The 24,428-nt window shown below is 49.0% G+C and overlaps 12 protein-coding genes across 12 annotated transcripts; 8 read left to right on the forward strand and 4 right to left on the reverse strand.

Annotated features, from left to right (window-relative positions):
* The first annotated feature begins 33 nt into the window (after window positions 1-33).
* BT62DRAFT_933559 (uncharacterized protein) lies at window positions 34-1,046 on the forward strand. The gene is made up of 2 exons (XM_043186578.1): window positions 34-362; window positions 416-1,046. Exon 2 carries the CDS (start codon window positions 518-520, stop codon window positions 755-757), a length of 240 nt encoding a protein of 79 aa, XP_043038636.1. The 5' UTR covers window positions 34-362; window positions 416-517; the 3' UTR covers window positions 758-1,046.
* On the forward strand, window positions 697-1,149 carry BT62DRAFT_211882 (uncharacterized protein). The gene has a single exon (XM_043180072.1). The coding sequence runs from the start codon at window positions 801-803 to the stop codon at window positions 1,098-1,100; it is 300 nt and encodes a 99-aa protein (XP_043038637.1). The 5' UTR covers window positions 697-800; the 3' UTR covers window positions 1,101-1,149.
* On the reverse strand, window positions 1,137-1,616 carry BT62DRAFT_933560 (uncharacterized protein; the record flags this gene model as incomplete). The annotated part of the gene is made up of 1 exon (XM_043186579.1): window positions 1,137-1,616. A coding segment is annotated over exon 1 (328 nt), but the record flags the coding sequence as incomplete, so codon positions are not given.
* Window positions 1,617-1,814: 198 nt separating this feature from the next.
* BT62DRAFT_211884 (uncharacterized protein) lies at window positions 1,815-3,114 on the forward strand. Its single transcript, XM_043180073.1, has 4 exons — window positions 1,815-2,066; window positions 2,121-2,382; window positions 2,437-2,588; window positions 2,639-3,114. Exons 2-4 carry the CDS (start codon window positions 2,151-2,153, stop codon window positions 2,897-2,899), a joined length of 645 nt encoding a protein of 214 aa, XP_043038639.1. The 5' UTR covers window positions 1,815-2,066; window positions 2,121-2,150; the 3' UTR covers window positions 2,900-3,114.
* Window positions 3,115-3,183: 69 nt separating this feature from the next.
* On the reverse strand, window positions 3,184-5,487 carry BT62DRAFT_212016 (ankyrin). The gene is made up of 2 exons (XM_043180074.1): window positions 5,433-5,487; window positions 3,184-5,381 (listed from the first exon to the last, which is right to left on the reverse strand). Exon 2 carries the CDS (start codon window positions 5,314-5,316, stop codon window positions 3,409-3,411), a length of 1,908 nt encoding a protein of 635 aa, XP_043038640.1. The 5' UTR covers window positions 5,317-5,381; window positions 5,433-5,487; the 3' UTR covers window positions 3,184-3,408.
* Window positions 5,488-7,261: 1,774 nt separating this feature from the next.
* Window positions 7,262-8,586, forward strand: BT62DRAFT_1077340 (uncharacterized protein; the record flags this gene model as incomplete). The annotated part of the gene is made up of 4 exons (XM_043179292.1): window positions 7,262-7,357; window positions 7,851-8,261; window positions 8,317-8,384; window positions 8,439-8,586. 4 exons carry the CDS (start codon window positions 7,262-7,264, stop codon window positions 8,584-8,586), a joined length of 723 nt encoding a protein of 240 aa, XP_043038641.1.
* A 796-nt stretch (window positions 8,587-9,382) lies between these two features.
* BT62DRAFT_211871 (uncharacterized protein) lies at window positions 9,383-12,360 on the forward strand. The gene is made up of 9 exons (XM_043180071.1): window positions 9,383-9,584; window positions 9,644-9,655; window positions 9,713-9,745; window positions 9,809-10,321; window positions 10,372-10,515; window positions 10,577-11,269; window positions 11,325-11,519; window positions 11,572-11,942; window positions 12,003-12,360. Exons 1-9 carry the CDS (start codon window positions 9,504-9,506, stop codon window positions 12,223-12,225), a joined length of 2,265 nt encoding a protein of 754 aa, XP_043038642.1. The 5' UTR covers window positions 9,383-9,503; the 3' UTR covers window positions 12,226-12,360.
* Window positions 12,361-12,384: 24 nt separating this feature from the next.
* BT62DRAFT_1077342 (uncharacterized protein) lies at window positions 12,385-13,460 on the reverse strand (the record flags this gene model as incomplete). Its single annotated transcript, XM_043179293.1, has 3 exons — window positions 12,385-12,463; window positions 12,733-13,004; window positions 13,040-13,460. Coding segments are annotated over 3 exons (772 nt in total), but the record flags the coding sequence as incomplete, so codon positions are not given.
* Window positions 13,461-14,804: 1,344 nt separating this feature from the next.
* On the forward strand, window positions 14,805-15,775 carry BT62DRAFT_212071 (uncharacterized protein). The gene is made up of 3 exons (XM_043180075.1): window positions 14,805-15,461; window positions 15,526-15,551; window positions 15,607-15,775. Exons 1-2 carry the CDS (start codon window positions 15,007-15,009, stop codon window positions 15,536-15,538), a joined length of 468 nt encoding a protein of 155 aa, XP_043038644.1. The 5' UTR covers window positions 14,805-15,006; the 3' UTR covers window positions 15,539-15,551; window positions 15,607-15,775.
* A 191-nt stretch (window positions 15,776-15,966) lies between these two features.
* Window positions 15,967-17,625, forward strand: BT62DRAFT_1007533 (uncharacterized protein; the record flags this gene model as incomplete). The annotated part of the gene is made up of 4 exons (XM_043177351.1): window positions 15,967-16,103; window positions 16,883-17,039; window positions 17,282-17,496; window positions 17,547-17,625. 4 exons carry the CDS (start codon window positions 15,967-15,969, stop codon window positions 17,623-17,625), a joined length of 588 nt encoding a protein of 195 aa, XP_043038645.1.
* On the reverse strand, window positions 17,191-18,718 carry BT62DRAFT_212134 (uncharacterized protein). Its single transcript, XM_043180076.1, has 6 exons — window positions 18,552-18,718; window positions 18,021-18,481; window positions 17,860-17,955; window positions 17,722-17,793; window positions 17,621-17,665; window positions 17,191-17,569 (listed from the first exon to the last, which is right to left on the reverse strand). Exons 2-5 carry the CDS (start codon window positions 18,445-18,447, stop codon window positions 17,646-17,648), a joined length of 615 nt encoding a protein of 204 aa, XP_043038646.1. The 5' UTR covers window positions 18,448-18,481; window positions 18,552-18,718; the 3' UTR covers window positions 17,191-17,569; window positions 17,621-17,645.
* Window positions 18,719-19,181: 463 nt separating this feature from the next.
* On the forward strand, window positions 19,182-24,350 carry BT62DRAFT_981429 (AMP-dependent synthetase and ligase; the record flags this gene model as incomplete). The annotated part of the gene is made up of 15 exons (XM_043189595.1): window positions 19,182-19,629; window positions 19,678-19,819; window positions 19,870-20,055; window positions 20,108-20,492; window positions 20,544-20,659; window positions 20,714-20,779; window positions 20,837-21,702; window positions 21,752-21,938; window positions 21,989-22,470; window positions 22,524-22,861; window positions 22,923-23,100; window positions 23,156-23,281; window positions 23,335-23,948; window positions 24,006-24,100; window positions 24,158-24,350. 15 exons carry the CDS (start codon window positions 19,182-19,184, stop codon window positions 24,348-24,350), a joined length of 4,422 nt encoding a protein of 1,473 aa, XP_043038647.1.
* Window positions 24,351-24,428: the final 78 nt, after the last annotated feature.

Below are 24,428 nucleotides of genomic sequence, written 5' to 3' on the forward strand. Positions count from 1 at the left end.
AGTAGTAGTCATACGTACCTCTGCCTTTAAGCAATTGACCGTCGTACTCAGTCTGGCCTATTATCCACTGCGTAAAAGTAACCTGCCTGCAACAGATTTCTCATAGGATTTTTTCTCGTATTCATTGTCATCAAAGTCATCGAACCAGTCAATATCTGTATCATAGATACCCCTCGATGGTCCAATTCCTCCTGTAACACTACCGGCTGCGCAGGACAGTCACCAACTCGTTGCCCAGCTTCGCCGTCAGAGAATTACCCCTCAGCCGACTCAAATGGTCTTCTCAAGGCCGGAAAGGAAAACAGATGGTTTTCCAGAGTTTAGAGATATGATGCCCGATAAATGGACAGTCGGTGCTGGCTGTGCGTCCCTCATTCTATACCCAATACGGCCTTAATCGATAGCTCCTTTGTAGATGGGCCAGTTCTTGACGTTGAAAGTGTTGCCGAGTTGCGACTTCATCCAATGCTTCATCCGATTCTTCTGCTAACGATAACCGTATCGTATCGTCCGGAATATGACATATCCTCCGGAAACTGCTATACGAGCTCGAAATGGCGTACAAGAAGCGTTCGATGCATTCTGTTTTGAGCCAGCTACATTCCCGCGAATGTTAAGGCTCAACATCGTGTCTCGTTGCCACCCATGGGAATTTATTGTCAAATCCCATGATGATTCTGCCGGCGTTACGGTTGGCGATGTGCTAAGGATTTTATTTATGTACCTGTCTGTCGGCCTCAACGACATCGACCTGTAGTCTACTTCCTTCGAGCATAGGCAAGCCATTACAGCTGCTCACGATGCGAGGACACGGGTTCTACAACCCGAGGAGGAGCTGGATATCACTATTCTTGATTGGTTGCTTGGGAAGACTCATTTTTCGGGTTTCATTCATGACATTGAATATCTGGAGGAGCGTTTCCGTGAGATACCTTCGACTTTACATATTATATTATGTTCTAAATCTCGGCCAGTATAGATGTAACACAGTTGTATGTATACTTACATGCTCAACAACTACACTGTCTTCAATTGTACTACCTTGCCAAAGTGCTCAGAGCCCGAGTGAACGTCCAAGAGATACATTTTTTAATGTATGAGTGGATGTTTAATCAGGTCGGAATGAAGGGTCCCGTTGCACAATGCCCAGAGATCACCCCTCCTTCGCACTGACAGTCATGGTTGATCGTTGATCCCCTCATCCTACGCGTAAGCCCTCCAATAAGGCCGTACAACCATGCCAAGTTCCCAACAGTATTGACAATCGGACGCCATCCGAGAGCATAAAGCCATATGTGCGTCCAGAAGAGCATGATATCCGATGTTGTAAGATCGCCGTGGATGATATCTCAACCGGGATCGGTGACAGTGACAGCGGCATGCACAGGGACCAGAGAGGCTTCCTTGAGAAGAGATAGGGTATAAGAGAGATATACAGAATTGTTGAGGATGCACGAAGAAACGGTGATACGAAGAAGGGCAGGAAGATGTGAACGGGAGGGAATCCTTGAGCCAGGGAACCGCTGACCATGTTACTGCTTAGTGGTCTTCGTAGCTACTGAGATGTCACCGGCTGACTCCTGGCATGTCGGTGGAGGCGGTCCCCGAGGCGTCGTGACACTCAGCAGAAGAAACCTTCTCGTCGGTTCTCTGCCCCGCAAACTGGCACCCGGTGATAATAACGTGGGAGCAGATCGGAAAGCAGCCGGTAAGCGGTCGTGATAGTCTGGAAGGAAAGACATCACCAATAATGCATGTTTCTCTGCAGCGACTACCATCGACAACGACTCCTTCAACAATGGATTCCTAGACAACCTCTTTATCTCTTGAATATGAACCGTGGCCTGAGGATGACCTCACTAACAGCCCCCTCCCCCATTCGACGTTGAACCTTGATGGCTCCGACGAGAATATCAACAACGATAAGTATCCGAGCCCTACCGTTGTCGTTTCGTCTCTGTCTCCTCCCTTGGACGGCACCAGCTTGAACTTCTCGGCCCGTAGAAGATCCTCCTCTCGCACTCTACAGATCCGTACCAAGGAAATTCACGGTGATTCTGTAGCAGGTGAGTGCTTGCATCGACACATTGACTCGAGTGGCCTGACGAAGAGTTTCTTAGGCGAGACTGATTTACTCCAAACGGACAGGGATGGTCCTCGTTTGCCTAACGGCCGAGCACATGAACGCGCAAGAGAGACAGAGAATAATAGCCACAGTGTGGCGCATACAGCCCCATACTCGGCAACCAACCGTCACTTGGCTCGGCGGAGCGCTCCTACTAGTCAGGCCACAAGTCCATCGACACCAGTGGCTCCTTTACCTCCGGCAGGCAGTCAGTCCATCGGCGGGTCTCTTCCTGGAAACCGGTGATGCTACGTCTCGTATGTCTTGTTAGTCTACCTGGCATCCATTTCCACACTAAAATCGTATCTCAGAATTCACATCGACAACAGCCCAGGGGCCACGGCTGCGTGCAGGCACTGATGTCAAGTTGACACTCTGGGATTTCTACGACCACGAAGCTCGTGCGTCTGACAAGGATGTGCTTAAGCACTGGCATGATGACATGAGGACGCTCCTCATTGTGGTAAGCTATAGTCATGATATTTAATGACTAATTCTCACACATTAACAAAGGCTTGTCTCCTTTCTGCTGTGCAGATTGCATTCATCATTGAGTTCTACGTCGGTCTCAAACCTGTACGTCTTCATGAGCCGAGCACTCCGTCTGCACTTCCAAGGTCAGACGACTTGGTGGAACAGGCCGACGTTAGATATGATTTTGCATTATTTTGGCACCGTGCTTATCGAGATCGAGTTTCGTCAGACGTTGAGAGCGATACTTTCGATAGCGCGTGCAGCGTTTGGAGAGCCGAAGCGTGGAGAGACAGAGTATGAGCGTATGAGAGTGTGTGCCCATCGATTGAGTAATAAGATGGGCTCAAAGTATGTCAATGCTAGCAACCATGACATGTCTCGGGTTGAGTAGGCAACTGAAGAACACGAGAAGACTCAGAGAAAAGCTCTATGAAGATGTTTTGTGTCCTTTGAGGCAGATAACTGATCGTTTTAAGGTTTGTCTTGTCTTGTATCGACCTATAAGTCCGTTGTGCTTATTAGTATTAGGTGGATTAGTAGAGAATAGAGATCAGCACGGTAATTATAGCCACGAGATGCTTTGTTTCTTGGTGTTCTACCGTACAGTTCAGTAGTAGACGTTATACAGCGGGAAGTATCGTGCAGCATTGGTATGCGCTTCGCGTTAGGGATAGCTATACTCATGGTCTTCCCTGCAGTCGGCAAGAGATCACGTTGTGCATCTTGAAGTTGCAACGTCGAAAGTCGGGCCCATATTCTTCTGGAGTCTACCATCTCATGTATATCCCAAACGTCCCTTCCTTCGACTATCAGTCAAAATTCCACCAAGGCCTCGGAACCTCGCTTATGTCCGCTCCTCTCTCGCATAAAAACTTGAACACGTCCCGTCCAAAGGGATGTCTCGACGCCACTCTCACAGCCGAGTCCCCAGCCTTATTCCGAGCATGAAGATCAGCATGACAATCCAACAAAGCCCTGACGATAGGCAGAGCATTTTCGAATGCAGCGTGGATAGTCGGCCCTAAAGGAGGGGTTCCTTGATGAAAGCACGTACTCCGTGCCCAGCGCTCGACCTGCGATAATCCTAGGCTACCCTGCTCGTAGCCACGACATGCATAGTGCAATGGTCTGGACCCTTGCTTATCTGCAGCATTGACATCTGCACCATGCTCAGTAAGGGTTTTAACAACGCGTTCGCAATCTCCAGTGAAGCGCCATGCATTGTGAAGGATCGTTACACCCTGGTGATCAGCAATCGTTGGATCCGCCCCCAAACGAACAAGCTCCAGGACGGTCTCGACGCGAGCAGCACAATGGAGAGGTGTCTCACCTGTAGAGTTCCGAGCATCGATATCTGCGCCTGCTTCTAACAGAAGACGTACGAGATTGAGATTTTCCAGATGGCCCTGATGGCCAACAAAGTTTCGCGCCACGAAGTGAAGCGGCGTATCTCCCTCGTCATCACGAATATTTGGGTCTGCGTCATACTTAAGGAGCACCTTCATCAACTCCACGGATGGAATTGAGGAGGACCCCTGGAGGAGGTGTGCTGTCCCACCGTTCCGCATAGAAGAGGACGCAGGTTCCCCGCCTCTCCGGTCTTCCTCGCGGTGAGACCAAAATTTATGAAGCGCCACGTCACGACAAGCTACAGCGTGTAACGGAGTCCGCTTACGTACTCTAATGTTAACATACAGCCGAAAGCCGTGTTCCAGGAGGTACTCCATCAAAGGAGGCGAAACCGTTTCGTGCAATGGCGTTGCTGAAAGGAAGTCGTCTTTGGGTATCGGTACTTTGGCTCCTGCTTCGATGAGGGTACGTACGACTTCGACGTCAGACAGAGCACCTGTAAACTCATGCGACCTGAGGAGAGCAGTGTCTCCATACGAGCTGGGCGCATCTACATCTGCACCCAGACGAATCGCCATTCGTACGGTCTCCGCGGACCAATCCGCTACACGACGATAAAGGGGTGTCCCATCAAGCTGGCCTTTGACAAAGACTAGTTCAGGACATATCTCCATTAGACACTGGGCCACCTTGTCAGAAACGGCGCGGTGCAGTGCTGTATCTCCAAATCTATCCTTACTCAACGGATCTGCACCGTACTTGAGGAGAACCCGAACGATGTCGGCGGATCGGGCAGTATGGAGAGCTGGAGAATGGTGGTAGCGGTCGGGAGCATTGACATCGGCGCCGTTTTGTAGCAAAGCTTCAGCTATGTCTGCAGATATACATGAATGAAGAGGCGTAGAACGCTTCAACGCATTTACGTTCGCTCCGAACTCGATTAATGCTCGTGCAGCTTCGGCGGAGCGAACTACATGTAAGGGCGTCTCATCCTCTATGATGTCAGCGGCATGAACATCGGCTCCCTTGCTGAGGAGCGCGTGCATGACATCGACAGCGTCCACGCGAACAGCCAAGTGGAGGAGGGGACTTCCATATTCACCGAGCTCGACAACGTCACTTTCAGCAAAACGTCGCAGTAAGCCCTCCATGATGCCTGAGTCGCGACGCATGAAATAGTGAAGGGCGAGTCTGATGGTGGTAATCCAGTCGGATGGTCTCGATTGCATTGAATTTTCCAGCTCCCGGAGAACAATGTTAGCATAGGCGCCATCATCAGCAGTAGACTGCATAGACCATTGGTTAGTAACGAAAACGTGAGCAAAGCAGGACGCACCGGCGACGGTATCGGGATGGTTGGCAACCATAATCCTTGCGATTGGAAGATGTTCCAGGACATTTCACGTTGACGACACCACGATTGAGTGAAATACTAGGGATTCATAAGTTATATGTAAACCGGGCATGAAAATTTTGTTCTCACTTCGACAAAAGACCTATCGGGATCCGGAGACAAACAGCGATTATCGCTCGACGCACAAATGACATCAAAGATTTCTTGCCACTTGATTCTTCTTCGAGGGTCTCTCTGGACTGCTCCTTTGATAGCAGCGAGAGGACCCATCATGGGGGCATCTTCCTTCCCGTGAAAAGTGATAATGAGATGTTTGGCAGCGCTACCCTCTGTCCCCAACTGCAGAGCCGACACATCTCTATCATCTACACCGATAAATGGCATATTTCCATCATTGAAAATCTCCCAAAGCAACACTCCGTACGAATATACGTCCCTCTCCGGCTGGTTAGCATACTGCCTCAAAGACGGCGGGGCCTCCGCCAGCGCCTCTGGCGCTCTGAAGCGAACTGTACCTCTCGACGCAGCATATGCAGCCCTTGACGACGTGTCTGGCACGCAGAAGCCAAAATCCGAGACCCTGGCACAGAGCTGAGGCACAGTCGGGACGTCCCAGTTCTTGGCATCGTAGAAGATGAGAACATTGTCAGCTTTGACGTCCGCGTGAACGATTTCAACCTGATGCAGCGCCTCAAGACCTGCCGCCACTTGGAGGCTGAACTTCATCCTCAGCTCCCAAGGCATGCCTTGACCGTCGTCGTTAGATGATTTTCGCAGCAATGACCCTAGCGAACCAACAGCACGATCAACAATGAGCCGTGGTAAAAGCCTCTCTCCGCCACTCTTCTGAAGACAGATGCCAAAGATGGAAAGCACGTTTGGGTGCAATGAAAAGTACGACATTACTCGAATCTCGTCGAGGACCTCCCGGATGAGCGAGCTAAGGATGAAAGTATCTTTATGTATGCTCTCGCGAGGTGTTTTGATGGCAACCAGGGTCGAACGAACAGTATAGTTGTTTAAGGTCCCCTCTTGGACGTAAAATGTCGCCCCAATGCCAATGGACTTTCCGATGGAGAGATCACCGGGATCGATTACTTGGACAGCGAGCATACCAAGGTAATCGATGAGCTGATTATAGGTTGTTGGGCGTGTAGATGGATCGGTATGTGCCGAAAGGATGCTGCGTTTGCCGCCGTACATGTAAATGTCGGATGAAGGGGGTATATGACTGACGTTGGAATCATAGTGCCCGCTGTCCAGCGGTGCATAGCCACTGGAGGATTGAGAAGACGAATATGCCATGGTGGAAGGGGTACGTCAATTGGTGGTCCAACCAAAGGCCAATACTTCAAAACCGCAAGTGGTAGTCAAGATCAGAGCGCATTGATTGAGGCGGTGATTGACCTGAGTGCCCGAAGCTTACCGGTATTGTGCCGCATCTCGGTTGCAATGGCCAAACCTGCGCGCCAGCGATAATATCGATTCAGTATCGAGAGACCGTATGCCTCGTCCAATCGTAATGCCTATAAAATCAATTGTTCGTCCCTGGGTGCAGTACTCGCAGATATCCTAGAGATACTTCGTTGCTGTAGCTGTACATGCACCGAGAGCCAGCAGACAAAGGCTTGATCTGCATTATTCTATCCAATTCATGGCCTCAACAAAGTCGAAGCCTTCGCTGATACCTTGCGTCTGCAGGCGAAATGGACGCTCTCAAAGACGATGAACCCCCGTAAAACGCGAAGAGAGCTCTCAGAGGAAACGAGGATAGAGAAGTAGATAACACCATCGGTCCTGTACTCACGATTCTTCCAATAACATACAACCAGGAATACAGACACCACAGTGAAAGCACTAGGAAAATTCGCGGCGACGGGAAAGTTGTGTGTGGTCCAGTGGCAATGGCATAGTGCAAAGATAGCCAAATAACGCGTATCTTTCTGTCTTCAACCACCATGGCCGATAATCTACTCCTTCGCATCGTTAATGAGGAATGTCCGTTCTCCTCAGTTCCTATGCAACCAGATCACCACGAAGCAAGCGCCATGCTGGTAGGAGGTACCGTCTAGCTCCACCACGTTCCACGTAGCCTCTGCACTTTGAGGGTTCCACCAGACGCTTCCTTCCTATCTGCTATTGCTGCCAGCCAATGAAATCTCCAGCTTTCAAGGATAACTATAGTTATGATAGCAGGGCTGAATAATTTGATTACTCGCCTGTTCACGCGCTCAACTTCTCGCACCATCACATATACTAGGCTAAGAATCGTTTCAAGAACCATCAGGGTTTGCTTGGATAGTGGTGAGTTTGTTCATGGAATATTAACATTCAGGCTCGTTTTAATATTCTGTGTTTGCTTCTTAGAACAAAGACGAATCTCAGATCTCCTTCGTCAAATTTTCTATATTTTTTAATCTGCCGACGCGATGATACCGGAACATCAGCAACTGCATCAAACACCAAATTCTCAGACTGAATTTAACTGAGAGCAAGGTCAGCCGCCATCCATTTATTCTCGTTCGCTGAACTGATGACGCGCTCTAGGGTCTGCAGTCGCTGCGCTCCATCATCCTGGCATCATCCTTCTCCCGTTTAATTCTACCGAAGTGTTTTGGACCTAATTCCAGGTTGATCAATGATCACAAAAGTACCCCCTCTTCCATCGTTGTGAAGGGACTAGTCTTCTCGCGAGATTCAACTATTCTTGGATCCCCGTATCTTTTTCCGCTTTTCTGTCACGTACCTTTGGCTAGTTTTGTCAATGTCCTCCACATGGGTGCATGTTCGTCTCGGGATTCAGTCCACGAACCGCGTCAACTAGGGGCGAAAGAACGGAATATGGCCTGGGTCGTTTCAAACAGGAAACCACTCCAGGTCAAGCTCTGGGCATCGAATGTTTGCGCAAAGCGGAATTTCGGGACGCGCTTTGATCTACAGCCGAAACGAATGCCTCGAGTAATCCGATTTAGCACTTGGCTCCTATCCTCCTGTGCTCTCGTTCAATTACCAGCCCTGCGCAATCGCCGCTTCCCTATATTTGTCCATTACGAATAACTCAAGCCCCGTATACCTAGACATGTAACGGACTGGTTTCTCTCTCCGATACTCGTTCTTTTCCTACGATTCTGGGAGGCGCCGGTGCTATATGTACTTGCCGGCCTTGCTACCGAAGGGCACTGACGGCCTGATCTTGCGGCTTGTCGCCGAAAGTATCTCAGACCTCCGAGCCCACTACAAGAAAGAAACATGTGGTACTACATCCCTACATTTCGTTGACTGATCAGAACTTGTCAGTCTACCCGAATCATCACTCTCCGGCAAAAGATGGTAGGAATGTGCCAGAGACGCAGACAAGGGCACAAGACTGAATACAGAGGTCTACTGCAATTTGGCCATGAAAGAGTTCCAACCTCCTGTATGATACCCACCGTGGTATGCTTCATCGGTCGCGCCGAGGGTCTGGGTCTTGTCTAAACTTTCCGGAATCTCGATATTGCTTACCCTTCCTTGCGGCTAGTCCTGTCAACATCATTCTTCGTAGCGCAGTTGACTACAGTAGTACACGCAGCTGCTGTAGTATCGTCCGTATCTTATCGGCTCATCGTCTCATAGATGGCTGCACGGACTTCTTCAAAAGACTGTCGTTTCTTTACTTGGTTCTACCAAATAATTCGCGTCTCCTCTGCTTCCTTCTGACGTTTCGAGATCGTATTCACTGCCGTGTGTCGCATTTCGTGCGTATGCCAACATACATTCTATGGAGATGATGACATCCCTTTTTGTCTGCCATCGCTTCGCCGTACTTCCAGGATCGTCGCTCTCAGCCTATATCACATCGTCGGTCGAATAGTGCACTACCTTAGCTTGACTCAGCATTTATTTAAGTTGACACTTCAGTGCGTTTTCTCATGATTACATCTCTCTCCATGGCTCGTGTATTTAGTCGAGTTGGCCTGCGTATCAACCTAGTGTGTCACTCAATGATAAAAACTTCATTCAACCCTTCAGCCGAAGTTAGTGAAAAAAACTCGCACGCCCGATGCATCGCGGGCTTTCAATTCACACCTAAAATGTTTTTTAAATCAAATGAGCAGTCGTCGTCGCTGTCTCCTTAGGCCTACCTCGTCGTGCTGCTTTCTAATTCAAGTGTTTGCTTGTCACACCGGAGATTGAGTGCTTAATTGATGATACGCTGATATGGATGCAGTGGAAGCGGGCCTTCGAGCATGGGAGGAGAAGAAAAAGGAGAGCATGCAAAAACTTTTCGGCAACGATAAGGTTGATGTTCCCGGATCTTCCATGAGAACACAGCGAGCTGACAAAGTGTGTGTATGTAGCAGAAGCAGAATGTATGTCATCAGCGCCTATTTTCAGGACTTTTTGACTGATCGTGATTGGCGCCCAAGGACAAGGCCAGAGAGAAAAATATGAACGGGAAGGTGAGTTGTCGAGTCGTTCAACGAAAAGATTTGAATCCCAAGTCTTAATACCAAAAATGTTAGAAGAATGCTAGAAAACTCCCAAAATATCTTGACAATCCCACCTCCGTCTTCCCTCCGAAACAGACCGCCACGTCCATACCCACAGCACCAATTCCCAATCTCAATCCATACCCACGCATAGCTTCACCTTCAATCCCGGTGCACTTCAACTCGAAAGGCGAATTTATCTTCCCTCACCCACTCGTACAGACGATCCCCAATCCACCACAGATGATCGCCCCCTGCAGCATCCGCATGTGCATGCGCTTCGGCTGTGGCTCGATCTTGACGCCGCGAAATTCGACCGATGAAGACGTGTTTTGCGGGAGGTGCAGACCTTTGGCTGCAGTGGGACAGTTCCCCAGGACCGTGAAGCACCGGCGCGCGTTTGATGTGGACGGGCTTCTCATTTCGACGAAAAAGAAGAGGGAGGGAGTCGCTGGAAGGTCGAAGGATTCGCCGATCGTTATTCCGGATGATGCTTCAGGTGCTAATGAAAGCGCTCGGATGCCTGACGATCTATCGTATCCCGAGGTATGATATCGATGCCCTGTATCTTCGGAATTGTGTTGATTTGGAGGTAGCCTGAGGTGACTATACACAATAACGTTGAGCTGGCGCCTGCGCCAGCGCCGCCAGCACCAGTGATAATATCGATACCACAATTGCCAACTGTGCCGCGATGGCCCCCGCCGCCTCTTCCTAAGATGAAAAAGATAGTGCCTGCGGTGCGTTCTCTCTGGCTCTTTGCCTCAAAACATCATCTCCTTACCCTTTCTTTTTGCGCAGCCTCTCCGTCCTTGTACGACACCAAACTGCAGCGGCCTCATCCACGCCTCTTCAGCTGCGCATCGTTGTCCAGCATGCGTGATGAAGGACTGGAAGAACAGAATAAAAGGTAAAGAGCGAGAGAAGAGGGAACGCGTGGGGATAATCATCATTCCAGCCAAGCGCAAGAGGGACGAATGGAAGCCCTCAGAACCAACTCGCCCTTCGACCTCAGTACCTAGCACTACCGCCCCTCCCCCTGAGAAGGAATCCACATCCGGATGGGACAGCGACCTCACGGATCTGAGCAGCAGCGATGAAGAGTCGCCCTTCGCAGGAATAAACCAACGACGAATGGCTGACTCTGGACATTCGGGAGATACCACGAGCGAGGACGATGAGCCTCTTCCCCAATCAGCACGTCAAGTACGTCCGCCCGCACAGCCAGTGAAGTTGGTAATCCGGATTCCTCCTAGAGGCCCAGAGAAAATCGCTGCTGCTTCTGCTGCTTCGTCGTCGGTCGCCTCATCTTCTAGTGCAACTCCCGATCCCCAGAGAAGGTGTGTAATCGATGCGTGTGCCGCTCCCCTTGACCATGAATACGCATGGAAATGCTGCAAATCCTGTCGAAAGCACCACCGAGAGTACCAGCGAAAGCGGCTCGGAATCACGAAGGGAACGTATAACCTCGACAAGGAGGAAAAGAGCCTGAGTGTGAGTCGTCCTTCCTTTCTGTCCTTCAGTTCTTTTTCTGATGTCCTGTCAACAGCCAAAACCGGATGAGCAAAACCTCCCGCCTGGGTACCGGACATGCACCATCCGGCATTGTAGCACCGTCATCCCACCTGTGGAGGCGTACAAGTGGAAAATGTGCACAGGGTGTCGTCAGAGGACGAAAATGCTGAGGAAGCGTAGGCAGGAAGGAGTAGAGGTGGAGGCGACCAATAGTGAGCCTTTTCGGAGGGTAAGGCTCTATATCCCGATCTTGAAACATGAACTGAACGAGGGAGCATCAGAGGGCACGCAATCCGGCATATCCTGAATACGGCTCGTTCCCACAGCTCCTCAGCGATTATCAACAGCGTCTACGAGGGTTCTTCGAGGCACAGGCAGAGTGGATTATCATCAAGTATCAGCAGGAAAATAGCAAAAGAAGTAACACGAAGAAAGACGACGAAGTTGATAGGTACTCGTCAATGGACCAACAAGATACGGGGGGCGCTTGGCAGGAGAAGACGATGACTAAAGAAGGCGAACTTTTTGGCTTTGATGGTGAATACTCTGTTGTCGCTCTGGACTATGCAATCTGTGACCGCCAAGCCGCTGTGATCGATTTTGTCGGCAGGTTGAAGGGCGAGATGGAGAGGGTTGGCGGGGTCGCATTTGAGTCAGTATACTATTTCCTCCACTTTTCAATCTTCGCTCCATTGACTAGTCTCCTTCACAGCCCAAGGACCCGCCACGTAACCCTTGCGTATGGAGGCATCCTAACGCGTTATCGCTGTGTGCACCGTATTCACGTCACAATGCATGACCGAGCGGAGAAGATTGACGATATAAGAATCATCAAAGATATGCATGGCGAATTGGAGATTGCTACCCTCCCAGAGTACTCGCATCCACTTTTCCCTGGACAGAGGACTGTGGTTAGAATGCGGCTAATGGGATGATAGGGATTTCCTTCCGACATGGATGTGGATGATGATGCATTGATGTTTCATCTATCATTATGTGTTGCTTACAGCCTGTATCTCGAACCCGTTTGAAGTCTCCAAGTTCAATGCAGACGCATTAGTGAAATCAAGTGATGATGATCGAGATGCTGAAACTTACAGCGTTTTATGAGCCAGAGCCAGAGGAATGATGACTACAGAAGCGTGAGCAGTGCCATCCGGAGACGACGTAAATCTAGTCAGCAACAAATTTATATCCATCAACGGTGAGCATGCTCGAGTTCTGAACTGAAAATGCATTCGACGGACAATTAACCAGAACGTCGTTCCGTACCAAAGGAGCAAGAAATCGGTAATATTCTCATAATGCAAAAGGATAGACTGCAAAGATCTTCAAAACTTCCATTCACTGCTACAGTAAACACAGACATTGTGGCCAACTCGTTTACACCTTGAACATCCAGGGATAAGGATTCGTACTCACTGCATATACAACACACAAACATGCTAAAAGTCACCTCTTGAGAAGAAGACTTGGAGTCAGAAAACGCGTTCGGCGCATAAACTTCGACCTTGAGCGAGCTGGGGGTAGCCAAGGAAGCACTGCTAGACGTGGATGGCACGACAATCGTCGAGTTGTCAGTTGAAATATCTTGTATCGTCTCTGAGAGCGCCGATGCCGTACCACTGACGGTGGCGATAATGGTAATCGTGTGAATCTGGATCACGGTTACGATAGATGCATCCGACTCGTCTTCGGCGCTGGCGTCCGGACACTTGGGGCGAATAACTTTTTTGCTTCTTTCGACACCTCGTCCTGCTCCTCGAAGTCCGTGGCATCCTCTTCATCACCACCATTGACCATCTCCCAGCTCGGAACAGAGGCATTGCTACTGGAGTCATACATGGTGGGATTGATGGCTCCAGTAGTAATGTTGCGCAAGAATGTCTGACGAACCGCTTTATGGTGCTTCTCCTTGTCCTTCTTCTCTTCCTTCTTCTTGGCTCCCTTCTTCTCGGTCTCCTCACCTTTGTGAGATTCGGGCACAGACTGGTGAGCCACGTAATGAAGAAGGTGAAAACTTGGGACCTGTTCGCGAAAGGCAAGCTTAGTACTCGTGACGTCAGAGCGAGGTATAGCGGCGGCATTGACAAAGAGCGAGTTCTGAGAAAGGGCAGCCAGACAGAGAAAGGAGGCGAGAACGATGAAACGTGCAGTCATGAGAACCATGTCGAATGGGATATATGTTGTAGTAAAAGAATCGGGGAATATAATAATAACGATGTGCAGATAGGTTGAATGTGTTGAGATTCAGTTTTCACGGCTTTAATGTCATATTCTATTTATATATATTTACTGCTTACCTTATACTTTGACATTTTCGTACCTATCGACTTGACTCGGAACCCCCACTGTCCCTACTCTGTACGATGAAATATACCTTCCCTTCGAGTCCAATACACCTCCTCCCGAATCACCAGCACCTAAATTCCAACAGGATGAACTAGAATGTAAATGCTCAAAGATCACCATGATCTGAACAAATGCAAGTAAGAAGGAAAGGAAGGTGAGATTTGTGTTTGCTTCCCACCGAGTTCGTATACTCCATCGATGTTTGTGTCGCTTTGGCTGCCTGTCCAAAGCATGGCGGATTTGATCATGTGACCGCGTTGCTACCCACCCTTGACTTTCAAATTCGTGGGACTGGTCTTACATCAGAGACAAGATCTGATGAGGGACATCTCAGTTTCATTTCTGCGCCCAAAGATATCCTCTAACTCTCATGCCTTGCTTAAAAAGGAGTCTGCGGCCCCTCCTTTCTCATTCTCCGAGTCACAATGTAACGAAATTTGTATGGTCCTTAGGCTCGAGGCACCCTACCTACGACAACTGTTGCTAGGCGCAACCAAAAAGGATCACTAGGAACTTAATCATCATCAGCTAGTTTTTTCCAGGGACAGTCAAGCACGACGAATGCTACCTATAGTGGACTGCGGATGGCGATGCAAGAATTTGACACCTGTCGATGATACTGCGTGGCATTTCATCTCAGGGACTTGTGGACTCTTGTGTATCGTGCCAAATCATTCATATCCGAACATTTCGCACAAGTACTAGTACGTATTTTTCGCCTCGCCAATTTGTTCCAAACGACTCTCATGGATTAATATTTACCTTTTTGACGCTGAAATCAAGTATTCTTTCATATCCAGGTGGCGTCCAATGCGTCATGCTAGTCTATGCTTCCAAGTGAAATAGCAATAGGCACAGATCATCTCCCGTTCTTTAACCATACTATCAAGGTATGACCACCATGGCTCGTGGACGAAGACTTCTGGCTAAATTGCATTCGTTCTACACAGTAAATCTTTATAGGTCCCGACCGACAATGTCAGAGTATCCTTTCAATGTTTGAACGCCATGAATCGACGGTGCTGTAACGACGAATGTGTTTCGATCTGGTCTGGTAAGATGTTGAATTAATAAGACAATTTGGGCTTCGATACTGAGTCTTATAACTCAAGATTCCTTTCTTATTTTTCAAGCTACTGGTCTCGTAATGATCTCTCTCATTAATGAGTGCTATACATGATAAAGATCACAGCTTCAAGTTCAAGTTGCTGAAGAGTGGCCTTTCAGTGGGCCAGCGTACAACCAATACCCAAAGGCCGACACTACTGCCATCGGCATCCGTCAACATTGGACATCTTTGATAGTGGTCACTGGTGGTTCACGAAGTGGTAGAGGTCTGACCCAGCTCACGTGTTCCCGGGCCAATGCCGGCGGCAAGACCGGTACCATGGCATTCAGTTCCGCTCTGTGTAATCAGCCTCGTATCATCGCCTTTTTTTTTTGGTTGTGGTTGGAGTGCCAGGAAGGTCGAGTCTAGGCACAGGTCAATGCAGCTTGGCATTAACTATACTTCCATGTTGGCGGCATTCTCGACCTTATCCAGCTGTCAGAACCGGAGGGATCTCTCCGCACCTAAAACTATAACAATATTCAACGTTCGTCGTCTTTTCACTGTTATCTCCGCGAGTACCTGTCTACTCAGGGTCGCTGTATCAAACCTTTCGGATTTTTTCATCCGGACAAGTATCAGAAAGCCAAGGCAGAAACGCTGGGATGGGCGGATTCTCAGTTCCATTGAGAACAATACAATGTGGATTATGGACCTATCAGGATTCTTCACAGGATACGCCAGTGTCTCAGAGTACCCTAAAATTTGCGCGTAGGTTTCCGCCAGTGATCTCCGTCTACCAGGTTCTTATCATGGTGGTTCCATTGTCCCGTAGTACCAATCATTAGTTTCTTTGAACTGGTGCGGCAGTCCCCATAGTCTCCTGAACATATTTAAAGTTTCTTCTATATATTAGGCAGGCCGTCGGAAGCGGAATTTCCACCAGCATCTCAGAGTCGTGCTTTGTGATACGATTTCCAGTGCGACTCCCCGTTTCTCATGACCCTACAAATCTCCTTGGCATCTTCTTTGTGACAGCTGCATACTACGCTCAACAATCGTGCTGCTCATGTGTTGCACTGACCTCAAGAAATCCCAAATATTGAGTCCGCCTGCTTTTAAACCTAGAGGCTACTGTCTTCAGTGTGTAACTGTCAGCAAATTGCGGCAAAGATGACGCACACAAGGCGCATCACGGTGAACAGTTTTCTCCGAGCAGTTTAAAACATTGACCCTTACTCCTCAAAGTCGTTAAACCCTCTCCCACATGAACACTATGTCCGATACCATACTGCACCATGCGTCTCCGTCTCCCAGCCGTCGGTACTCCTACTACGTAAATTCCTTGAGAATAACATCCCCGTTATCGCTCTCGCTCAATTGTACTACCCTCACCGAACATCGACAACTGGGGTTTGCATAAGAACGATAACGACATATTATGACTTAGTGCCTCGCTTAATCATTCCCGACGCTCGACTCGGAGGAAATAGTTCATCATCGGCAATTACCATTTGATCTATATACCAGACGATGCGTCCGCACCCCCAAAAAATTAATCGTTACTAAGAGCCAGTTGTCTAGCCAAAGCTGCAACACGACGTTGGCTAGAAAGAGGAAACAGCAATTCTTTAAGTCTGGGCTACGGATTTACTTGAATAGCTTTCAATTCTGAATGGACTCCGAGTCATTACCTCGTTGGATGATCTGACTCCTGTCCGCTTCACTTCTTTCCTAATCAAATTTCGCGCGGGCATGGATTCGCCCGTTTCAACTCTCAAGGCATTGCTGCGCCAACTCCTTATGAGGCAGATGGGGACCTCCATCCAGGCTCTCCATGTGTTGGAACGGTATAAGTATTATTGCGCTAGTTTAGCACACGATACGATCTATTATTCAATGAGAACATACATTCGGTGGGAAACAGGGAAGCGTCTTGAGTACTGAGACTTGCCAAGTAGGTTCCATGTTTCGAACGTTTTTCGACATTGATATCCATCGGTGAGACACTTGGAAGTCTTGTGCGTCGGGTGTTAGCGAGATCCCAAGGTTCCATTGTGGGAAATAAAGAATTTTAAAGATACCGACGCAATTACATGGGAATGCGCTCTAGCGTATCCATATGGTCAGGACTTCCAATAGAGTGGAAGGAGGATTGAGCGCTCTGTGTCTGAAGTTCGGGCCTTTTGCAGTCGATACGTTAGATATCTCGAGTTCAGTTCATGTACAGATAAGGGCTCAGGGCGGAGGTTCGAGGACCTTGAAGCCTACCTGAAGCGGGAGACATTCGATAGGTTTAACGGGTTCGGCTCATTTATTGGGCACATTTTTGAGCCGCTTACTTGTAAAGTAGGACTCTCAGGGAGGTGATTTGGTGGCATTCTGATACACACACCCTGATAGAACGATAGAACCTCTGCTAATATGAGGGTTTAGGGGTCGAAATAAATATTGAAATTTTTGAGAATTCAAACTCGAGTTTCCATCTTTGTCCTTTGTACGCAGAATCTTCTGTTCCCAAAAGTGGCAGTAGTCTAGAGAAACACTATCTGAAACGGTGTACTAAGGGCCTTATGTGTGTTGCGTGGTAGCAACATATATCCCGTCCTTTCCCTGCTTTTGTCAAAACCCTATCTCTCGCTTTGAAAATGCCCCGACAACTCCACCTCAAAACCTGCAACCCTCCCGTTGAATGTTATGGCCCCGGGCTCTCAATGCACCTCGACACGCTAGTGCAGCCGACACACAACCCGAAACATGGGCGGCAGCCGGTTGCCCCGAAGCATGTATACTTGGCACGTACTAAGTGCGTTCTCCAACTTCCAAGTTCGCCGTTTATTTCAAAATCGCATGCAGCGATCGACGCCGGGAAGATATCACTACATGGTATGATTTTCAAGCCAAGAGCATTCCCGAGGACAAGGACCGACGGTAATAATGACGAATAATTCTCGATTATGGAGTTGTTCTGATATCTACAAATACGATTGAAAACATTCTTGCTTCGATTTTGTTTTGCTATGTAACGTACGTTCGGTGTAATTATCGAGAAGTCCATTTTTCCGTACGGCCCGACTTGAGAAATGAGTAAAGGGCCCTGTTACTGTAGTGTCGCTATCGGTATTCAGGCAACCCGAGAGCGAGTTAGAGAAAGATAAATGGGGCCCACGTTTGATGTGCCAACGCCCGACAGAAAATGCCCAATACAAAGATTCCCGAAAAGGACGCAGCACGAGCTCTAATTGGCGGACTCCAAAAAATGGACCTGAAAGTTGCCTGGGGTGTTACGAGAGATAAGACAAACATTAAAACCAAAGAGACTGGCAGAACCTGAGAGAGTACGGCCTGTAGGGTACGAGGCAGGCAGTTGGTGTCCACTGGAATTCCAATGAATTCCGGAAGCTGGTGCCTCAGTGATGTCGGCAGCGATGTCAGTGAACCTGGAATGCCAAGCCTCTGCTCCGTCGCTCTTGGCAGTGAGTAATACCTTTATTTCGGCGTTGTCGGTACGCAGCGGTGACCCTGGCAGGCGACTTGACAACATGCGAAATGGAACGCCGGTATTTACGTATCTTTGTTTCCATCTCTTTGAACTGGACCGCCCATCAAAGTTGTCTGTCGAACTTCTTTTTCCATGCCGTTCGTTGCTCTGTACCGCGAGCGAACCGGTCCATTCCTTCGTTGATCTGTTTAGGTGCGCGGTTCGTTGCAAAGGCGACCAGCATAGCAGTAGCGATTTCTTCGTACTGAAGCTCATTCGAGCCACAAAGCTTGGTACGAAGAAATCGCAACTGATATCGAGGTGGCACCTCACAATCAGTGGAAATGACATATGTTCCCAGAGGAAAGGACGATACTTGCCTTGCTTTTCGTCATAGAAACTCGTTGAGCCTGGTACGTGTTTCTGCCGGTCCCGCACTCTGGATCCTCGTAAACGAAAATTATTCCTTGCTTCGATCCAATTGCCAAATTGAGATGATGCGTTGGCCCGCTCCCATGGGTCTAAGAATGATCGAAAAATTTTTCTCACGATTATGACATTAGGTTAAGACGGTTTTCCGTCGCTTATATGGTTGAATGTGAAACCCCCACCCCGTGTGCTTCCTGACAGTTATATTTCGTTGATTGGCTCTTTTTAAGCAGCCGGTCGACGTCCTGCACTCAAGCTTCCCCATCCCCTTCTCGTGCCACGACCCAGAGTCGGATTCACCCTGGAAGCCCATTGATACCATGTCCACCCCACTTTCCTTCTTAAGCGACCTCATTCCTTCGTCAGGAGTCTCTCTGGGAGACCTCATTGATGAACGTCTTGTTAGTTCAGGACGGGTCCATACCCTGCTAGATTGTCTCTGTTCTATCCCAGCGCCTGCCATTTATTCACAGGATCCCTCTCGCCCGTCGTTAAACCATGACATCCTCCGCAATTTTGTCAAAACCTTTGCCCTTCCCCACTCCCCATCCCGGTCACCTCTGGGTCCTAACGATAGAGTCATGATTGCGCTTCCCACTGGACCAGAGAATGCTCTCGCGCTTCTCTCTCTTGCTACTTATCACACTGTCGCTCCTATCAATGCGAGCTGCACAGCGTCGGAACTTCGAGAAGATGCGCATCGCTTGAACGCCAAGGCAATCGTTTCTACGAAGGAGGCTGGTCACCGTTTGGAGCTTCTGGCTCTTCAAGATGCCCTCGATTGCGAGATTGTTTACATAGAAGGATATCCAACGGGGCCCGCGGGATTATTCCACATGACATTGGTGGGTGGTAACATGGTCATTCCTCCGCCATCGACGCCACATGGGCTTCGTGACCAGTCGCTCGTTCTCCACACTTCGGGTACTAGTGGCAAGAAAAAGGTTGTGCCGTATACTCTACGCTCTTTGATTGTGGGTACTTGGGCCGTGGTTCATTCATGGGATCTCCAACCACGCGACGTCAACTGTGAGTGACATATCTATGTACGTACCATTATTCTAACTTTCAAACTAGTAAACATGATGCCACTTTTCCACGTCGGTGGGATCATACGCAATCTATGGGCCCCCGCATTTTCTGGTGGAAGCGCAATCATGTGTGCCGGTTTTGACGCGATCGCATTCTGGAATCTCGCTTCCCAGCTACATGCAACTTGGTATGTCATATTTTATTACTTCGCCTATTTAGTTGACGCTAGTGGCAAAGGTACTATGCCGCGCCTACAATCCATCATGCTGTCCTTACGTCACAACCTGATTACATTGACCCAGATCGCGACATTAGTATCCGTATGATCTGCAATGCTGCTGGTGGTTTACTCCCTTCTCTTGCTGTTGAACTCCAGAATCGATTCACAAAGGCCACTATTCTGCCTTCGTACGGGATGACGGAGTGAGTTGAACACAAGTCCCTATTTCCGCACTCGATCATGGCTTTTATTTAGATGCATGCCAATCGCCTCTCCGCCCACGACGTACCGACTTGAACGTCCCGGATGTTCTGGAATAGCGTGCGGTCCATACATCTCAATTCGTGATCCCTATGATTCAGAGTGCGAATTTCCAACCGGGAAAACTGGAGCGGTGTCGGTCCGCGGGCTGCCCACATTTGAAGGTTACGAGATCTCTCCGGACATCAACATGCCTCTCGACACGTCCGCTTTCTCGAGTGAAGGCTGGTTTGACACAGGAGATGTAGGATATGTGGATTCTGATGGTTATTTGTTCATTACCGGTCGTTCCAAGGAGATTATCAACAAGGGAGGGGAAGTCATTTCTCCTTTCGAGATCGAGGAGGCCATTATGACGGCGGCGAGAGACCATGTCAAGGTCGGCCTCATCCATTCGTGGATCTATTCAGCTGCTGACCATTTATCAAAGGCTTCTCTGGCTTTCGCAATTGACCACAACGCTCTGCAGGAAGCCATTGGTGTTGTTATAGTTCCTATCCCTAATCGGCCTCGAGTCGGGCTTTCTCAGCTCCACGATCTACTGAAGTGAGTGGAGCTGTAGTTAGCTGTTCAGTCAACTGAACGATAACTTTGTTTTAGAGACCACTTGCATCCTTCGAAGTGGCCATTTGCGATCGTATATATGGCGGACTTACCAAAAAACAGGTGCGGCTTTAAGCTTCAATGCATATTATATGCCCACCAATGACCTTTCATTATTAGTGCTGGCAAACCTCTTCGAATCAAACTAGCGACTCGGTTCGGTCTTGGATGCATGACCGACAGTGTCCCTGTTGTCCAACGTCATTTCGAAGCAGAGGTCCCTCCTCCATTAGCAGCACTTTCGGAACCTATTGCATGCTCAAATGTGTCAGTTGATCTTGCCGAGCTCAAAATCACGCTGCTATCAACACATGGAGTGTCCGATGTTGCTGTACGTTTCCGCCACGACGGCAATCCCGAAGCCTTTGTCTCCTTGATATCCCAGGACGCCCCTGGTGAGGACGCTCTGATGGAGTACATCTCCGGAATTCTGCCAGGCTACATCCTACCTGACCCCCTTCGCGTACTGAGGACTCCACTATTGAAGAGCACTGATGGCCAAGTTGATTTCTCCACCATGGAGGAAGAGTTCGCTCGCCAGAACGCTTCAACGATGACGCCACGTGAACTTCTCGTCCGCGACATCATCTCTGACCTTCTTTCCATCGAGTCGGACAGGATAAAAAGGGACTCCGACTTCTTCCTACTTGGCGGCAACTCTCTTCTTCTGGGAAAATTATCCTACTTCGTTCGGAAGGCCACAGGTGCGGCTATACCTATCTCTGCAATCTTTGCCAACAGCACTGTTTCCGGGATCGCAAAGCTTATCCAGATTCAACAAGAGCACACCCCGTCCAATTCCACTTCCATGATGACTCTCCCTTACAAAAGGCTACCCGACACACCTTCAGATTCAACGCTAAGCTATGGCGAGCAGGACAGCACGAAATCACCCAAAGGATTTCGTGGGCAGAGTCACCCTCTTTCTATTTTGCTTCAATCCTTCCCATTTATTTTTTTCTATCCCCTCAAAACCGCTTTGACTTGTGAGTAACTTATAGTTTATGCCTTAGGCTACCACTCATGACACATTAGGGACACTTTTGTTGTATATTATGTCCCACCTCGCTAGGTATATTGACAACAGCTACTGGGAACGGATGGGCGTCTTACTTTGCTGTATCGTTGCAGCGCGGTTGGCGACACGAGTCGTTGCACCAGTTGTTGCGATAGCATTCAAGTGGATTGTCATTGGAAGATATAAACCTGGTACTTACAAGATGTGAGTTACTTTGTTTTCATCGCTTTATGTCATTTCTAACCATCGAGTAGGTGGTCACCATACTACTTGCGTTGGTGGATTGTTAATCAGAGTTTGCGGACGGCTGGTCGTGGTATATTTGCGTTGCACCCGGCCCTAGAGAAGCTCTATTTCCGTCTCCTGGGTGCTCGCATAGGCAAGAACGTCCGCATAGCGCACAAGGCAAAGCTCGGCGAGTACGACCTTATCAGTCTAGAGGACGGCTGCCGTCTCGACACCGCTCTTATTCGCGGGTTCTGTGTCGAGAGGGATGGACAGTTCCGCCTTGACCATATTGTCATTGGGAAGAATGCCGTCGTCAACACCTATACCCAAGTGGCACCGGGGGCTCGCATTCCAGATGGCGCCGTCTATGGTCCTCATTCATCCAGCAACGAAGCTCCTTCTCCATCGGCGTACGCGGCGCTCAACAGGACTTCTTTCCGGGGACCGCACTGGTTCTTGAAAGTTTTCGTAGCCTATCCCATTTTCGGTTTGGTGCTTTTCATATCCTGTAAGCGCATCATTTGACTAGCATCACTGCACTTCGACTAATCACCTTACAAGATCTACCCTGGTTCGCGTCCATCTATCTGATGTTGGAGGAGACTGTGTTTATCCGACCTCACGGTAACGCTCTCGTCGCCGTGATTTTCTGGTTTGCAACATCAAAACGAGTGCTCTATCACGCGATATCAAGAATAATCAGGGCCGTCTTCACTCCACTAATTCACCTCGTTGTCTCGATAATCGTGAAGCGCATCTTTGGTTTGAACAGGCCCTGCAGAGATGAAGATGTATCACAGCTGGTTTTACTTCGGCGATACATCAACTCTGTGCTCCTGTCTCAGGATCGTCTGAGGGACGCTTTCTCTATTCTGGGTACTCATTACGAGGCTGTTTCCGTGAGTCGTCGAATTTGTGGACTTGAGAGTTCATCTGATTAATACTTCACTTTCGATATAGATCGCGTATCGTGCAATGGGCGCCAAAATTGGCCGTCGGATCTATTGGCCTGGATCTGGGATGTACTGTCTCGAACCAGAACTGTTAGAAATCGGTAACGATGTAGTCTTTGGGTCACGTTCTGAGGTCTTCACTACGGATACCATTTCATCTGAGAGGATAGTCATTGGCGACGGTGGTAAGTGAAATTAGATTGTTCTCTCATCCTAAAAGACTTAGTTGATTTTGCAAAGCTATGATTGCCGACCGAGTTATCCTTCTGCCCGGTGTACGGGTGGGTCGTCGCGCTGTGTTGGGATCCGGTACTATGACAACTCGGGATGCTTACTATGAAGAGCGCTCAACATGGATGGGTAGCGGTATGTTGTATTATATATCTGTCTGCGGACTGTGCACTGACCTCGAAGTTAAGATCGCGGTCAGGCTATCTGCTTCAGCAAAGGTTCAAAGGACCCCGATCCAACTAGCGATACGACGACACCGTTTGGAAAGGCCTTCTATAGACGCCAAGCTGATTACTTTGTCCTTCCTTATTCCATCCTCCTGCTTATCAATGTCTTCGCTGCCTCATGCTCTGCCGCTTTCTGGTCGATCAGTGCCGTCGCCACAGCTCAGGTTCTTCGACAGTTACATATCCATTTCCCGGAGGTCCATTTCTTCAGCCCCGTGTGGTACCGTGTCGTCGTGCTCTATGGTCTCATCGCTATCGGTTTTGCCGTCGTGCTTAATCTTCAAGCTCTGGCCGTTATTCTGTGGGTAATCGTGACCAAATGGATAATTATTGGTCGCCGGAACGTGGGAAAATACGAATGGGATAAGAGCAGTTACTGCCAGAGATGGCAACTCCATCTGGTCCTTTCCCGTCCGCTCTACAAGGGGTACGGAAATGGAGGAATCCTACTCCCCATGACGGGAACTGTTTTCATCGTGTGGTATCTGCGGGCGTTGGGTGCTAAGATCGGCAAGAATTGCGCTATATACGTCGGTGGCAAAGCTGGTCTGATGACCGAACCCGATCTGGTCGAAGTAAAGCGTCCATCGTGTTCTATAGAACAACCTCCACTAATGACGATCTAACTACAGCTTGGCGATGATGTGTCCCTAGACAACTGCTCGGTCGTGGCGCATATCAACTCGAGAGGAAATTTCGCGCTTAACGGCCTGAAAATCGGTACTGGGTGAGCTGTTCGGTTCACTGGTACTATAGAACATTCTCTCACGCGAGATCTCGTCAGTTGTGCTATGCGAAGTGGTTCCAGATTGCTTTCGGGTGCTTCCATGGAGGATAGCAGCATGCTCTGTGAGCACACGCTTTTGACATCGGGCGAAGTCGCCGAGTCGGGTGCCGTATATGTCGGTTGGCCTGCGAGACGGGTCGACCACTCCAAATCATGGCGGGGCTCGAAGGAACGAACCGAAGTGAGATGAACTACTTCTTGTGTTCATTGTGAGTGTATATCAGGCTCGTCGCGGCGGAAACGAGTGTCTATGAATGTTTACGTTCAT

The sequence above is a fragment of the Guyanagaster necrorhizus genome (genome assembly GCF_019112545.1).
Source record: "Guyanagaster necrorhizus MCA 3950 unplaced genomic scaffold BT62scaffold_16, whole genome shotgun sequence".
NCBI classification, from domain to species: domain Eukaryota; kingdom Fungi; phylum Basidiomycota; class Agaricomycetes; order Agaricales; family Physalacriaceae; genus Guyanagaster; species Guyanagaster necrorhizus.

Coding starts and splice junctions, on each gene's coding strand:
- BT62DRAFT_933559 (XM_043186578.1), top strand. CDS start 518: ATGACATATCCTCCGGAAACTGCTATACGAGCTCGAAATGGCGTACAA.
- BT62DRAFT_211882 (XM_043180072.1), top strand. CDS start 801: ATGCGAGGACACGGGTTCTACAACCCGAGGAGGAGCTGGATATCACTA.
- BT62DRAFT_211884 (XM_043180073.1), top strand. CDS start 2,151: ATGGTCCTCGTTTGCCTAACGGCCGAGCACATGAACGCGCAAGAGAGA. Junction 2,383..2,436: donor AACCGGTGATGCTACGTCTC/GTATGTCTTGTT, acceptor ATCGTATCTCAG/AATTCACATCGACAACAGCC. Junction 2,589..2,638: donor TGAGGACGCTCCTCATTGTG/GTAAGCTATAGT, acceptor ACATTAACAAAG/GCTTGTCTCCTTTCTGCTGT.
- BT62DRAFT_212016 (XM_043180074.1), bottom strand. CDS start 5,316: ATGGTTGCCAACCATCCCGATACCGTCGCCGGTGCGTCCTGCTTTGCT.
- BT62DRAFT_211871 (XM_043180071.1), top strand. CDS start 9,504: ATGGATGCAGTGGAAGCGGGCCTTCGAGCATGGGAGGAGAAGAAAAAG. Junction 10,516..10,576: donor TGAAAAAGATAGTGCCTGCG/GTGCGTTCTCTC, acceptor CTTTTTGCGCAG/CCTCTCCGTCCTTGTACGAC. Junction 11,270..11,324: donor AGGAGGAAAAGAGCCTGAGT/GTGAGTCGTCCT, acceptor TCCTGTCAACAG/CCAAAACCGGATGAGCAAAA.
- BT62DRAFT_212071 (XM_043180075.1), top strand. CDS start 15,007: ATGCCGGCGGCAAGACCGGTACCATGGCATTCAGTTCCGCTCTGTGTA.
- BT62DRAFT_212134 (XM_043180076.1), bottom strand. CDS start 18,447: ATGAGCTTCAGTACGAAGAAATCGCTACTGCTATGCTGGTCGCCTTTG. Junction 17,794..17,859: donor CGGGCGTTGGCACATCAAAC/GTGGGCCCCATT, acceptor GCGACACTACAG/TAACAGGGCCCTTTACTCAT. Junction 17,666..17,721: donor TCTCGATAATTACACCGAAC/GTACGTTACATA, acceptor TCGTATTTGTAG/ATATCAGAACAACTCCATAA.